General features: G+C 33.0%; 2 protein-coding genes across 2 annotated transcripts in view; both read left to right on the forward strand.

Moving 5' to 3' along the window:
• Positions 1-6,867, forward strand: part of TMPRSS11F (transmembrane serine protease 11F) — a 95,599-nt gene extending 88,732 nt beyond the window's left edge. The window contains exons 9-10 of the mRNA XM_074229324.1: positions 3,030-3,172; positions 3,678-6,867. Of these exons, the coding sequence (XP_074085425.1) occupies positions 3,030-3,172; positions 3,678-3,839 (305 nt within the window). The 3' untranslated portion in view covers positions 3,840-6,867. The remainder of the gene's footprint in view (positions 1-3,029; positions 3,173-3,677) is intronic.
• Positions 6,868-12,276: 5,409 nt separating this feature from the next.
• Positions 12,277-17,008, forward strand: part of LOC141517884 (transmembrane protease serine 11G-like) — a 49,128-nt gene continuing 44,396 nt past the window's right edge. Inside the window, exon 1 of the mRNA XM_074229327.1 lies at positions 12,277-12,371. Coding sequence (XP_074085428.1) covers positions 12,364-12,371 — 8 coding nt within the window. The 5' untranslated portion in view covers positions 12,277-12,363. The remainder of the gene's footprint in view (positions 12,372-17,008) is intronic.

Consider the following 17,008-nt stretch of genomic DNA (forward strand, 5'->3'; position numbering starts at 1 on the left):
AGGAATCAGATCAACATGTCATCTAATATTATCCATTATTTCCACTACATGGTATCTAATTTTCTCACTCATTTCTCAGATAATGAATTTTTCCTTATGATGGTTAAAAAAACCCAAGACACAAATCTTAAAAAACAACTTATACATAGTCCCTTCTAGCTATTTCAATACCTATTACACAGAAAACTCTTGGTCCAAAATTAACTATAATAGCAATTTAGATTTTTAAACAGTAAATTCTCCTTTTTATTTAAGAAATATTCATGAACTGCTATGTCATAGTTGTATTTACACTATTACATATTTGTTGTAGTTAAATAAAAAATGATAACATCTAATACACTTGTGTATTTATGAATGCTTTCTAATAACTTTAGTGTTCCCCAAGAACTTATAGGTTTTAGGAACTACTATAATAGATTATCTCTAAGATTTCCTTCAGTTCTAACTTTGATGATTCTGTTTTCCTAGTGTCTCAGGAGATAATTTGACATTCTGTTGGGGTGGCTCAGTGGCAAAGCAAGACAACTTATATTCACTTCTAACTCCCTTACTAGAAGATTAGGTCTCTATATTACTGAATCTCATGCAGGTCTTCTCTACTCTTATAGTGTCACCCAATAACTTCCTTTCCCTGTCCTTTATTGTCTAATATAACTTGCCCAATATAACTTGCTTAGCTTGTGCCCCATTATCTCAAGCTCTTTTCACTGTTCCAGAAAAAAAAGAATTTTATACATCAACTAAAATCTCTTACCACTTCTTGATTGCCTACTTTGTATCCCACTTATTGTTGGGTACTAGCTTTGGCATTTAATTTCATGCAAAGAAGGAAATGAGAATAGTTCATCCCTGTCCAAAAACTAGTCTATATTTTGAAAGAATTCCACCTACACTTCACTTCATCTTTGGGCCTTCCCACTAGCTAACCTATTGCCAAGCAGATCAGAAACCAAGTTTTGAAGGATTCACACTTATCTTGCCTGAAACACCTACCCAAAATCATCCAATATTATGATTAATGATTGCTTCAGTTATCCATTGCATTTAGAATTGCTATAAAAAAATATTTAATTAGTTGCCATACTCTATACTCCCTATTTCTGGTCTAAAACTACAATAAGATCAACTCTGTTATTGTTCTTGGAAAGGATTTATCAATCTTGCCAAACTAAAACATCCCTGCTAGCTATCACTCTGTTTTATATATTGTTTCTCCTTGTTACATTGTAAATTCTTTGTGAAAAGACAAGAGCGATCTCCTGTTTTGTATGTGAATCTCCATTCCCTTGCATAATGCCTGGTATATAGTAAAGCACTAAATAAATGCTTTTTTATTCACTCATATTATTTAGTTAAGGAGATAAATTGACAATGTTGCAGCTAGTGGTAGTGGTAACAGAAAAGACAGGGAGGAGAAAGAAAGTGATGTTAGAGGAAAATTTATAAATGTGATTTAGAGTATTTTTGCAAATGCAAAAATGTCCAGAGGTTGGAGTTGGAGAGGGAAAATTTAGAAGAACTTAATGAAAAGTTGAAGGAGAAGTAAAAGGAGAAAGACTTATATTGAAGCAGAAGGGAACCTGAAGAAGGATTAAAGAAAGAAAAAGATTTAAACAGAAGGATTTAAGGATGAGATAGAGTATCAGGACACAGTGAAGGCCCAGGGAGGAGAAAGACATTCTCATTTGTAGAAACTCAACTAAAAAAAAAAAAAAAAGATTTAGAGAAGGAGCAGAAGGATTTGAAGAGGAACAAATAGAAGTTAAAAGAAGATGAAAAGATGAACTAAAAAAAAAAAGATGAAAATCTAAAAACCTAGAAAAAAGGAAGAAAAGAATCAAGGAGAAAATTAACTTGATAAGAGTATGATTTTCAATGTTAACAAGGTACTAACAAGGAGAGATGAAGCATGTTATCTTTTTTTAAAAATAGAGAAATTTGGGGCAGCTAGGTGGATAGAGCACTAGCTTTAGAGTCATGAGGACCCCGAGTTCAAATCTAACCCCAGACACCTAATAATTGCCTAGCTGTGTGACTTTAGGCAAGTCACTTAACCCCATTGCCTTAAATAAAAAAAATAGAGAAGTTAGAGTGAGAGACTAGAAAATAAAATGAATGAATATGGCAGACTTGGTTAAATGACTGGGAACAACAAGCAGTCATAAAAGATATTACAGAAAGCTCTACTTCAAATTAGAACTTGGTCAGCAATAAAGTGCCACAAGAATCTTTATTTTTTCATATTTTTAGCTCCTTATTTACATAAATATATAGATGTCATGCCTATCAAAATTTTAGAGATGGGAGGATGGCTAATACACTTGTGGAAGTCAAGTTTTAAAAACTAATTGACACTCCAAAATATTGTAGTAAACTAAATAAGATGAAACTTATCATTCTTGCTGTCACTCTGTTACTTTTATTGCTAGATAACATTTTTATCACATTTTAAGTTAGCAAAGTATTTTGCTCATGTTATTTTATCTTCACAACAACCCTGTTATTTACCATGATAAATGTGAAGTTTTATCATTTGGTTAAATAAAATCAATTTCATAGGTAAAGGAAATACAGTGAAATGAAAGTTCAAGGTAAAGAGATCTAAGGGCTTTAACAGACAACCTGCAAGCTCACTAAGTAAGAAGTTTGATATCATTGCCAAGAAAGCTAATGTAATTTTGAATTATATTAAGAGAGCCACACCATCCAATAACCCTTTCTACTACATCCTGGTGAATCTTCATCTAAAATGGTCTGGTTATCTCATAAATGTCAGTTGTTATTATGATATATTGATGATGATGATGATGATGATAATGATATGAATAATAAAAAGTCACATTTATTCATACATGCAAATGTCTCCCTCTATCCATATTTGATGGCAAGGAAAAATGAAAACTCAACAATATTCAAATTATCTTAATAAATTGATTCAGACATTTGATGATACCTTTGTATGTCTTGGTTATGTATAAATACATATACACAAAGATGTACCAATTAAAAACTTTTTGTTTCTGTAGGACCAACTCAAAATGTTCTTCACCAAGCTAGAGTGGAAATCATTAGCACTGAAGTGTGTAACAGAACAGATGTATATAATGGTCTTATAAAAAAAGGAATGCTATGTGCTGGGTTCATGGAAGGAAAAATTGATGCTTGCAAGGTAGGTTTGATGTTGACATCAAGCATTTCTAGGCAGATATTTAGTATTTCAATTAGTATCTCAAATACTAATCTACAGAACTGTGAAACATATTCACTTGTTTGAGGAGAAATTGTCTCCAATTTAAACAGAGATCAGTCTTAATTGCATAAATTAAAGTCAACTTTTGAAGAAAACAAAATTTGAGAGATAGTTTTCCCTATGTTCTCAAAAACTAAGATTAATTATATACTAATGAATAAATATTACTGTTCTTTAAGAAATTAAAGATAATATCCAAGTGCTTTAAGTACCAAAGAGTGCAATTGATTCATACAACTGGATAATAAAGTTGTCTGACTGAAAGATTTTCTAGAAAGTTATAGAAACATTCTATAACATTCTGTTAAGTTTAAGCTCATTTTCGGTATTGCTCCTTTCAGTAGAAATGTTTAAAATTCTTCTTGTTCTATTAAAATGTATTCCTCTACTGGATATTTATCTACTTATTTATTTTTTTCTCCAGGGTGATTCTGGTGGACCCCTGGTTTATCCTGATCACCATGATATCTGGTACCTTATTGGAATAGTGAGCTGGGGAGAATCATGTGCTCTTCCTAAAAGACCAGGAGTCTACACTCAAGTGACTCAGTATCGGAACTGGATTAACTCAAAAATTGGTCTCTAATGAAAAGTCTTCAGTTGAGTAAAATGAATGAGTTACTCATCTGAATCTCCTTCATCATATGTATTTTTTCCCCTGCACGTGGTTTAGGTAATGCCCTGAAGACATCATGAATAACAAAAGACTCATGTTGACTTATTATTCTCCCCCTTGCTGCACATATCAGTACTTCCTACCACAAGGAAAGTGGAAGATATAATGAAAGATAAAACAAAGCCATTACCAAAAAAATTCTTTCTAAAGTGATTTTTAAAAACAATTTTACTAGTGACTTTTATTTTTACATCAGTCATTCCCAAAATATCATTACTACCCCCATATGGGATCCACCTTTACAACAATGAAAAACAATTTAAAAAATCAGCATAAAAAGTTAACATTTCTGACCATTCTGTACTCATAATCCTCATATTTCTCTGCTAAGAAGAACTCTTTCATATTGTTTTACTTCTTAACCATAATTATAAAATTTTTTCTCTATGATGAAGAGAATATTTTTCTCTTGGATACTAGGGAGACTCCAATACTTTATGGCAATTCTTCCCATTTCCTGATTCTTATAATTAATACAATCATTTTATTTATACTTAGTGATGATAGGTAGAACTATTTCTTCTAGGGTCTAGGTAAATATTATTTATTTACACTCTTTTCTAGTGGCAGAGCATGGAGGTTGTTACATAAAAAAGCAAATCTTATCCAAGTACAAGACCTAAAGGACAGAATATTAACCATTATGCTATTGGACTTGTTATTTAATTGTAATATACAATTTACATTTTTATATGGAGCACAGAACATTTATTTACTACATGGGTACTCATTCTGCATACTGCAATAATATATCATTACTTCAAATAATACTGAAAGAATGGAAAAAAATGACTTGATGGGATATAGCTGAGGAAACTGTGAATGAAAAAAAGAAAGACGTTGAAGAAAAGATATATCTCAGGCTAAGTGATAGTTTCAGAAACTTCTTTTTTCAAGTTTTTAAATATGAAGTCAGGAAAGAAGACTATCTTTCCAAATCATCAATGGAACAACATATTCAATTTCTTACTTAGAAAGATCTGTGCCAAAGTATGGTGATCAGTCTTCTATTATGTCTGCTATAGATGGTTTCCCCACTTTTCACTGACATAGAGTCAGCCTAGATATGAAGGAAAAATCAGTGATTCTTAAGACACGAGAGCAAGGATTCATTAAGATGGCTAGGTTATTATTTTGGGATCGTATATCATACAAATACTTCTTAATGCGCTTCATTTAATGCAACTTGAAATAATTTGTCTAAATATGTTCCTTCCTAAAACCATATAATTGACTTCTATTTTTCCATTACATTTGAAAAAATGGAGGATTCCTACACTTTTATAATGTCTTGTGTGTCTTGTTAATGTTTCAAAGACTTTTTACTCATAAACAAGATTTCATGGGATATAAGTTATACTACCTGCAACAGCAACAGGGAATTCCAGATATATTTGTGCTCAACTCAGGGACTAATGTGCAAAGCACAAATCTCTTATAGCTGTGAATTACCAATGAAGTGTCTGATTTCTGTTTTTCATTTTTTGTCTTGATCTCCATTCATTCCCAATTGTCAGTGCTCTCTCTTTACTCACATTACCTTGTATTTATTATTATGTGTACATTTACTCCCCCCCACACCCTATAGAGTGTAAACTTTTTGAGAGCAGACAATACTTTTTTTTCTCAAAAACAAACACATAGGACAGTGCCTTGTACATAGTAAAGATGTTAAAATGTTTGTTGAATCAAATTGAAATACACAGGGTTATTGACAAAGCTTTAGTCAACAACTCCTGCAGATGCTGCCAATTTTTATTAGTCTTTTGTTTGTTTATTTGTTTGTTTTTAAACGATCATATGTAAGACAGATATAAAATTGAATTAAATACTATAATAATTATAATTCACCTGAAAGTATTGACTAGATTTGAGAAGAAATATTCCTATTTTATTTTAATTTAATAGAGGTATTATTTCCTGACTTTTATGTGAAGAGCAGGTAAGAGTAAAAAGAGAGAGACAGTATGATATGCTGACTAGAACACTAGTTTTAGAGTCAGTAAAACTTCCATTCAAGTCCTGCCTCTGACACACACTTGGATATCTGTGTGAACATTGGCAAGTCACTTAATTCTCAATTCTAGAATTCTTTAAGACTAAAAATAAAACTATTAGCAATCTGCTCTAGTGGAGGGAGTTTCTACACCATCAAGGAAATCATAGTTCTGGATTTAAACAAATAGAGCAGATGAATTCCACTAGGGAAAGCAAGACAAATAAAAAATAAAATTCTATCATTTATAGGAAAAAAATTTCAAAATTTTCTGGTTAATCTCTATGTATTTGACATGTTTTTGATTAATCCTGGAACCTGCTTTCCTATACCCAGATATTAAGAGAAAACATGAGTACAAGGTGCTTTGGAAATTTCTAGTTTGCTCAGTTTCTATACTAGACATATGGGTATATCATTGTGACTCTCAGGATTTTCATTTTAGTGAGATTAATATTTATCAGACTTTGCAAAGGAGCTAATCCCCTCCCCCAAAAAAAGGTATTGTGGTTATTTATTTATATAAGCCCAATTCTTCAATTTAATTTAATTATATTTTGGAAATGATTGCAAAAGTTGAAGCTGTAAGTCTCAGCATTGCCAAGTTGGTTCTCCATCACAGGTGCATCACAGGTGCATCACAGGTCACTTTTACTCAAGTACTAGTTTGTCAAATGGTCTTTTACAACTCACTGTATAAGATATCAATCTTTTAACCTCAATTCCTCTTTATGTTGAATAATATACTGCCTACCTCACAGGGCTGTTGTGAGGTTTAATTTGCATGAATTAACATCTACTTGTCTTTGAGTGTTTAGATAAAAAATGTTATGAAAATGCAAAGGCTATTACTGTAAACTATTAGCAATGCAGAGGATGATTTTCTGTCATCATATATATTAACATTTTCATGTAGTTTTTATACAGTTGTCAAGATTTTTATTTATGTAGGGTGTTACTTTGAATATTTTACAAATATATTTATGGTAACAAACAACCTGTGTTTTGTTTCTTGTGTAATGAACATATTCACATTCTGGAATTTTAGAAAGTCATACTATAATTTTTTCTGTTCACAGTTCTAGAAATTAGGGTAAGTAATAAAGCAGGCAAATTCCCTCAGAATGGTAATGAAATTTATCTTGGTAGTCAAAGAGCTTGCTGTGTGCAGTGCTAAAAACAAAATCAGTTTAAATGATTCTGCTACTTCCTAACAGTATGACCTTGAACAAGCATTTCTACTTCTCTGAGCCCCAGTTTCCTCATCTGTAAAATGAGGAAACTGGATCAGAAAACCTCTGTGAATTTCTTCAGGATCTAAATCTGTGATTCTAATATCATTCTACCCATTGCAAAAGCTCAATATTCTTCCCTCTTTCCTCCCCTTTCCTTTCCTTTCTTCCCCCTTTTTCATGGAAAGGTAACATAGGACAGCATATTTCTTCTGTATCTTTACAAAATGATAACACTACAAACCATTGCTGTAGACAATGAAATCGGATGTCAACAATTCAGAAATGTAAAATTTCCAAGAGACCTTAGAGTCTTTATTAGTTAAGGCTATTGAGTAAGCTAAAGTTAATAAGTTAGTGAGTTAATAGTAAAACCAGATCTTAGACCTCAGGTCTCCTAAACCAAGGTGAGATTAATGATAGGCAAGGTACTCATTGGCAAAATCACAATAGGAAGGGGAGGACATAAAGGACAGTTTTAAACATCCTTTTAAATTAGCATCTTAAAGAAAAGACAATTACAATCTCTAGGGCATGTATCTCTTTATTTTCTGGTCAGTTAAGTTACAAACATTAGAATGAAAGCTCAATGACTGGTGGACAATAGCAAAACTTTAAAGCCATGCAACTGTGAGGGTAAACAGGCTTTATTTTTTAAAAATTATTTGTGGAATACTATCCATTTCAAAGAAAAACAGAAATCCTTTTATTAATCATACTCTATTATTTAGTATTTTCTTTGTGGAAAGAATAAAAGAGCTGCAAAATATAATATATAATATATGGAGAAAACATCTGTCATTCCATCCAGTGCACTACCTTACTTTAGGGTCAAGACACTGACAAATTTAACTTAAGCGCCTGTTGATATGCATTTGGTCCCTTTATCTTCATGTTATATTTCTTGACAAATGGGAAGATAAACACCATTTTAAAATTAGATAACTCTAGATTTAAAAGAATATTCTTTAGAAATTTGATTTAGGGTGATTGACTGATCCTGACCATAGCGAACAGCCTTTTTTCTAGAACAAAGCCTCAATCTCAAAGCAAGCAAGGAAAAATGAATAATGTTTTTGGGTTCCTGGTTCAACAATGGATACTACATGTTTCCCTGCAAAGAAAATACTTTTTCTTTTCTTACATCTTCTGGGAGAAAAGAAAGAAAGAAGGAAAAAAGTAAGGGAAAAATTTAAGTTCTTACTAAATGCTGAAAGAGGCAGTTAGGTAGCTAGAATGTAGGAACTGAAGTTTAGAAGGACCAGCCTCAGATGCTTCCTAGATAACTGACCCTGAGCAAGTCACTTGATGTCTTTGTGCTTCAGTTTCCTCATCTGTAAAAATGGGGATAATAATAATAGCATCTAAAACTCAAAGGATTACTGAAAGAATCAATGAATTAACATTTCTAAAGCTCATCAGAGTCATAACTAAAAAATATTGTAATCCAGGACAGATAGTCATTGTCCTGGGCCAGTAGCACAAAGTTGGCACAAAGATTCCCTTTCCCATCAGCTTTGTAATTCATATTGTAAAATAAAAGCCCCATCTCCATCTCCCACCACCAATCCCAAACAAAAGTAAATAGAAATTCTATTTGGGAGAGGGAGAATTAACCCCTTTTTTAGTAACTTTGGAAATAAAATCTGAAGGGTTGGAAAGGACCTCATTGGTTTCATGTAGTAGAACACACAAAACCATAAGTGTCATATATTCTTTACAGAGATAGCTAGATGGCATATAGAATGATTGGCCTGGAGTCAGAAAGACTCTTATTCTTGAGTACAAATTTGACTTCAGACATTTTCTAGTTGTGTGATATTGAACAAGTCACTTAATTATGCCTCAATTTCCTCATCTATAAAATAGACTGGAGAAGGAAAGTCCTTAAATGAGTTCACAAAGAGTTGGACATGACTGAAACAACTAAGGGACAACAAACTATTCTTTCTATTCTACTTAAGTTACCTTGAGGTTTCCATCTGTATAGGGTATGGCAGGTGGCAGGAGATCATTACTTACCCTTGTGTGGGAAAAAGGATCAATTTTTTTGAAGGATCAATTAAGATGAAGGTTTCATTGATTCCTTTGATAAGGAGAAAATAACTTAAATAATACACAGTTCAAATTTATCTAACCATATATATTAATTTTAATATATATCACACGAAATTTAATCTAAATAGTGTCTCTGGCTTATAGTACTCTTTTGGGACCAATTAACCAGTGACCTCTATTCACAACCTGTATATTTCCTGCTCACTTCTTCACCTTCTCTGTCAAAAATTTAGTATCCTCTGGTCATGAAAAACCCTTAGAGGGAAATACCATTTGTATAATTAAATTCTGATCACTTGAAATATTTATAGCTATCCCATTCATCTATACTTATCATTGCCTCTCTGAAAAATGAATTATTTCTATTCTTCAGATTATATTAGGAAAAATAACTAAATTGAGTAGATATACCAGTACCACTGAAAGAACTACACTCTGGTCTATACATTATAACCAGTTTTTCATACTATTGGATTTCCAAGGCTACTGTAGTCCTGATTTAAATTCTAGGGACCTTGGGGACTTTGAAACAGGGCTATGTATATAAAAATTTAACATGGAACTTTGAGGGATAATTGGGGGGGGCTACATATTTTAAATATAATCTACAGTATTATCATTTTTATCCATGTTTTTCAGAAGGTTAAAAAAATCAACAAAATAGCTCAAGTTTCCAGTTTCAGAGGTATAAATGTTCATTTAACAACTTGTGAAAGCTGACTCAAAGTGACTCCAGTCTCCCCTGCTCTAAAAATCTATACAATTTCTGGACTCAATTAATCAATCTCTCAAAAAGTATCTCTTGATTCTATTATTCATGACTGAGTTGTTAGATCATTCTCAAGTTCTAGTCCAAATGATCCTGGAAAAGTCAGACATCAAATTCTCATTCATTAACCCACAACTACTAAGAATTGGATTTAATCTTTACCTTATTGGAATAAATTCAAATAGAGTTGAAAACTTTGTATAGTAGGAAGTTTTATTCTTGCTTGGACTAGTTCCAGACTAAAATGGGTAGCAGAAGGTCATGATTCTGACCCTTATCTTGTCCGAAGCCCTTGCCCACTCCTGAAATAGATTAAAATACAATTCATTGAGAACCAGGCCCAATTTTGCCACCAAGTAGTGGGACCCTGAGCAATTATTTTGTTGCTATTGTTATTGTTGATTTTGTTCAGTCGTTCAGTTGTGTCTAACTCTTCATGACCCTGTGGATCATATCTGACTGCCTCAATAATTTGAGCAAATTATGCCATATAATTTCTGTGGCTTCAGTTTCATCAGCTATTAGATGAAGAGAGTTCATCACCACAAGGTCATTCCTCCAGGTCAGTTGCTCAAACCTCTGGAACTTCCTTTAGGGCTAAGCATTTCCTTCCAGATTCTCTGGAAATCCCTACCTGTTTCTAGGCTTCTACTTCTCTGATGTTATCTGGTCCTGCCCTGGGTGTGGCATATCCTCCCTAGGTGTGGTTGAATTTCTTCTCAGAGCTGAAGGAAAGGAAACTCCAAACTGGGAAGGGGGGCATGGGGGGGGGGGGGGGAGGCATCCTGTAGAAATTGCCCAAGAAGAAAAGGGCCAAAGAGTCATGTAAGCCTGGTGAGATTGCTCTGGTTTGAAGAAAATGAGACTTTGGTGGGGCTGTAAGCCCTAAGTTTCAGTAAAGAGCACTGTGACCTCTATGAATTCCCAAAGGATAGAAAAGGCAGCTGATAAGGAGACTAGAAGGACAACAAACTGCCTCTCCTGAAGACCAAGCTAGGCTAGTATCTGTGTAAGAGGCTTTTTTCTCAAATCTGGTTTTTCTCTGCCTTACATGGGGTCTTCTTGAATCTGTGGCACTGCTCCCAGGACCAGATTTGAAACTCATGTCCAAATAATAGAGCATTTTGTGTGTATTTGGTGGAGAGGAGACTGTAAGGGATGATATGGTTGTGGGGGGGGAGAGTGAAAACAAATAAATAAACAAATAAAATGAAAAGGTTATGGATTAGATGAGCTCTAAGGTCCTTACAACTATAAAATAACAAGTTTTTCATGGGGGGGTTCAGTTATGATTTAGAGGCAGTAAAGGATGTATTGTAAAAGGGAAGTGTCTCCCTAAGATATGGAGCAATTTTAATCTAAGCATAATGAAAAGCGAGGAAAAACTGAGGGTGGAGGTTATAAAAAAGAAAAATAGGTTAGGACAGAATACAGAAGTATAAAATCTGTTAGTAAAAAACTTTTAAAATTAAAGTCTAAATATTTGTGGGACAGGTCACTATATAAATATATATATGTATACATATATATGTATGTATGCATATATATATGTATACATATATATATATATAGAGAGAGAGAGAGAGAGAGAGAGAGAGAGAGAGAGAGAGAGAGAGAGAGAGAGAGAGACAAGTCTGGCATCAGGATGAGTTCAAATATGGCCTCAGATCCCAGCTAGCTGTGTTATCCTGGGTTAGTAACATTATGTTTGTCTTATTTTTTTCATCTGTAAAATGAGCTGTAGAGAGATGGCAAGCTAAGCCAATATTTGCAATGAAAACCCCAAATGGGTTATGGCATATAATGCTGGAAATCAACATACTTTTAATTTCCATCCTATATGAGAGTCCACCTTTAAGTTTGACTTCAATTGAATTTTTAGACAAAAAAAAGAGAAAATTTTCACTTTCAAAATCAAATAAGGCATAAGATACAACTTCCTTTATAAATAAACTCTACATTTTGTTATGAGTTTTGCCTGTCTTTCTCCAAGTTAGATACTCAAAGATTATATTTCTGCTGACTCAGATGAGACAATACCACCCCTTGATTCACATATGCATCATTTCCCAAAACACAGAAAGGTGTTCCTGGGATACAGAAATCACAATTGCTTTCTAAAATTTTTAATTGGCCAGAACCAGGAAATTCTTACTTCCTTACAGAAAGTTTTATCATATGATTCTTCATTTCAAACCACACTGTTGGTTAAAGTTGTCTATTCCTGACTTGTTAAACTAGTTTTAGGTTAAATCCCTTTGTACCCTTACTTTAGTCAGTGAACAAGCCTCTTATAATGCACAGGATATCACTCACTTGATTGGAAATGTAAAAGCAGCACAAAGGTGGAGGAAACGAGGCCATTCTCAGCAGGGCAAAATGTATCAGTAAGTTTAATTTGTTTGCATTTTTGATGTTATATTTGCAAGCATTTAATAGAATTCCAACTCTAAGGTTTTTGATTTTATGAATTAGGATGCTTTTCCTTATTTTCTTGTGGGAAAATTCTTACATCTCTTGTGATAGTAAAGAAAATAAATGGTGCTTAGGATATTTTATTTATGAATAGGAAAATTGTATGCAATTTGATATTTATGTGAAAGAGATAGAAAGGGAGAACATAGAAATAATGACACAGAAGAGAAGACAAAGAAATGAAAAAAGAGGCTGTATTTGTAGCAAAAATGAAAAGTCCTCATTCTTTCCCCTTAAGACACAATAGAAGTTTCTCTTTTTTGTTTTTTGCTTTTTTTAGTGAGAATTTATAGAATTTTCCTTTATTTTTAATTTTAGATAATTAAAGAGAAGTCAATGGTGTTGCTTAGTCATTTCTTTTAGCCATGTCTATTTGTGGTATCTTTGAGGATTTATTGCCACAGCTAATGGAGTGATTTTTCAATCCCTTCTCCAGATTATAGGAGATTGAGACAAACAGGGTTTGGTGACTTTCTCAAGGTCACACAGCTAATAAGTATCTGAGGCTGATTTCAACTCAGTTCCTAATGACTCCAGGGTCAGTGCTTTAATTCTGCCATTTCCCATATTTTATTTTTTTATCAATATTTCATTTTTCCAAATACACATTATAAAAAATTGTTCAACATTCAACCACATGCATATGTATATTTTTAAGTTACAAAATTTCCTTCCATCCTCCCTTCCCAGTCCCCTCCCCTCAGTGGCAAGCAGTCAGGTTAATATTATACATACACATTTACAGATTAGTCATTTTTGGAATGAGGAATTAGGAATAAGGGAAAGAAATACATGAGATATGTTTTAAAAAGTGAATATAGTGTTCATCTGATTATGAATGATTTTTTTTTGTTTTGTTTTGTTTTTCTTCTTCTGGATGGGGATAGTATTGTCCATTGTCAGTCTAATACGGATGTCCTAGCTCTCTGAACTGCTAAGAGGAGTGGCTTCCATCAAGCTTTATCAACTCACAATGTTGTTAATGTGTACATTGTTCTCCTGGTTCTGCTCCCTTTACTCAGCATCAGATTTTGTAATTTTGTAATTCATTCCATTCAGCCATTTATGGTTTCTTATAGAAAATCATATTCCCGTAGTAGTCATGTACCATAACTAGTTTAACCATTCCCCAATTGATGGACATTCCCTAACTTTCCACTTCTTTGCCACCATAAAAAGAGCTGCTATGAATATTTTGAAACATTTGGGACTTTTCCTATTTTTTTTATGATTTCTTCTGGATATAGGCCTAGAATTGGAATTGTTGGGTCAAAGGGTATGAACAGTTTTATTGCTTTTCATGCAATAGAATTTAAATGAGGCTTTGGGTTCTTTTAATCCAGGAGAGAATGATTTACTAAAGGGAAGAGGGTATAGAGTTATTGTAAATTTAGTTGCTACTTTTAAATCTTCATTCTGATATATTAAAATAATTAAATGACTTTTGTAAATCATTTACATAGTAATTTGGCAAAATTTCTTACAAGTAACTCTCACCATATGAAATCGCATTCATCTATAATTATATATCAAACAAAATAGCAATCTACTATAAGGTGTTCTTTCTCAGAAGTGAAATTAAATAAAATGAAAAAATGGGAGGCAAATAGTTGATTCATATGTCTATATTTTAATGATTTAAAAATAATTTTACTGGAAAATGTCTACAACAATTTTCTTCAGTTCCTAGTTCTTTCCTGTTCTGTCTTTTTTCTGCTATAATAGAACTGATATAGTTTCATTATTCTTAGAAAATGAATTTCTCATTCATTATTATGTCAGCAATGAATAAACAGAGTGAAAAACTGAATTATAATATCATCTTGATCTACTCTTTAACTGACATTTAACATGGGGAGACAAAAAAAGCTAGATTTTTTTGAAACTTTTTTTTTTTGCAAGGCAAATGGGGTTAAGTGGCTTGCCCAAGACCACACAGCTGGGTAATTATTATTAAGTGTCTGAGGTCGAATTTGAACCCAGGTACTCCTGACTGCAGGGCCAGTGCTCTATCCATTGCGCCACCTAGCCAACCCTTTTTGAAACTTATTTAACCATCTTTAATGTTCTCAAACAAAAATCATCGTTTAGAAATTTTGCTAATCTATCTCTATCAGTGTTTGACCTGATGTCTCTCCCCTACCATTTTGCTACCTTAATTGCTCTGTTTCTAGACTTCAAAGACATATTCTATCTTCCCTTAAAACTCTAAATCTAGATTCTAACTGTGCCAAACCTACAATGAATACATATCTAAACGTGAAGCACTTTTTTTTGCTATTTATGGACAAAAAAAATTGAGCAAGATAAACTAAATCAAGATAAATTAAAAGGGATATTTTTTTTAAAAAAGACAGATATGAGGATTTTTAAAAGTTGGATTTTGTTTGCATTTCAAATTATAATGGAAACCTTATTAAATCAAAGTGAACTTTCAAAAAGCATATTTTGGGGGCAGATAGGTGGCACAGTGGATAGAGTACTGGCCCTGGAGTCAGGAGGACCTGGGTTCAAATCCGACCTCAGACACTTAATAATTACCTAGCTGTGTGACCTTGGACAAGTCACTTAACCCCATTGCCTTAAAATAAATTAAAAAAAGCATATCCAGGGGATGTTTATATGTCCCAAATTCCAAGGCCTTTACTCATTTCTGTTTTCACTGAACCCCATCTTGAAGCAGAACCTCCTTACTTTCTTGATTCTTTAACTTATTTTAAGGTTCTTTGGTTTCAGAGATGTGCTGCATTCAATTCAAAAATGATTTTATTTCCTTCTTTTGCTACTGCAGTGTTATCTAAGATGCATTCCTTTTCCCTCTTCTTAGACCCCTCTGCCACATACTCCAGACCACAAGAGTACCCATTCTAAGGTTTTATGCTACTTTTGTAGATTACATTTATATGCATGGGTCTTTCTAAATTTACTTAAAGAACACATAAGTAGATTTCTTCTACCCACCCTTATCCAAGGGACACTTTGATTCATACTAGGAGGAATTATTCAACCCAACATTTATTACATCACCAAAGTTCACAAAAGGCAATCTTTTTCATTACAGGCTTATTCAAAAGCTTGCCTGATGTCCTTCAATAGTTCCCAAACTCCTTGAAAATCTTTCAGCTGAGACACTAACTCAGATGAAGAAGCTCCAACTCTAATTATTGGCTTTTATTGCATTTTTTAAAATGTCTCATAATCAATAGTTAACCTGCTTAATATTTAATTTGCACATGATCTTTAATAGGGACTTCCCCACTCATTACTTAAACTGCCTTCCCATTTTTAAGAGGTACTATTTTCCCTCATACAGTGATATCTTTCACTTTGCTAATCAATCATGCTAAGTAATATTTCAATCTCCTGATATATCTGATGCTTAACACATTTATCTTGGTCTTCTAATAAGAAGATTATAAAGAGTCTCAAGAATTTGTGAGCTTGTCAAATTCAAATTTTTTCATTTTCCTATCTTTTTTCTTTTTTTCTCAAAATGGAATAATTATGGACTTAATTAAAAAAAATCCTTCTCCAAGATAAAGCATTTTCAAGTGATTACAAGAGACACAAATATAGCCAAGGGATAACAATATATAAAGGGAAGTGCTAAGAGTGTGAAAAGCAGCATTATAGTTTGGAAACCCATTTACAGGCAAGATTCTACCAAGTCACTAAAATAAATTAATTATGGTTTTAGGGAAAAGTATTCCTTTTCATGGAAAATATATTTTGAGGTTTACAAAGTCTTTTACATTTTCCTTAGAACCCTCATAGTATTGTTTATTTTTGACAGATTAAAAATAGTTTTAGTTGCCCAATCTGATAGAATTATGAAAGTTATAAGTGCTGAGATTTGACCTAGGTCCTTCCTGATCTTGAGTCCTTTTTATATTTCTTATAATGATATACATAAATGAGTTTTGTCAGCAGGGAATGATGTGATCCAATGACTCACATTTAGCTTGAGAAAATTTGTTGGAGCTAAATTAAATTAGTTAAAAGACCAGATACAAAATTTGACCTGCAAATTCCTTTACCCCTCCTCTAATATAGTAATAGCAATTTGACCCTAAGCAGTCATCATGCTATCATGAGAATGGAAGTAAAACACCTTCTCCTGCAATGAAATAAAAGCCAGAAATATTCTGGAAGGAGCATAATCCCAAAATAAATATAATTCAACCATGTTCTTTACAGAATTACATAACTCTATAGTTGAAAAGGACTTTGGGTAGCATAGCTTTGACTAGGGCTTTGAATTCATACCTGATAAGAATTAGTTGAAGGAACTGAGCAAATTAAACCTGGAGAAAAGAAGTCTGGTGGACTAGAAAGAATGACATATTAGGGAAAGGGGATAATTATTGGAAGAGTTGTCACCTGGGTGACAGATAAATCTTGTTCTCTTTGGTGCTGGAGGGCAAAAGAAGAGCAATGACTAAAAAGCTGCAAAGGGAAAAATGTAGACTTCTGAATAATTATACCTATTTCAAAGCAGAATGGGCTGCCTCGGAAAACAGCAAGTTTCTTCTCATTGGAAATCTTAAAA

This window comes from Macrotis lagotis, chromosome 3 (genome assembly GCF_037893015.1).
Source record: "Macrotis lagotis isolate mMagLag1 chromosome 3, bilby.v1.9.chrom.fasta, whole genome shotgun sequence".
NCBI lineage: Eukaryota > Metazoa > Chordata > Mammalia > Peramelemorphia > Peramelidae > Macrotis > Macrotis lagotis.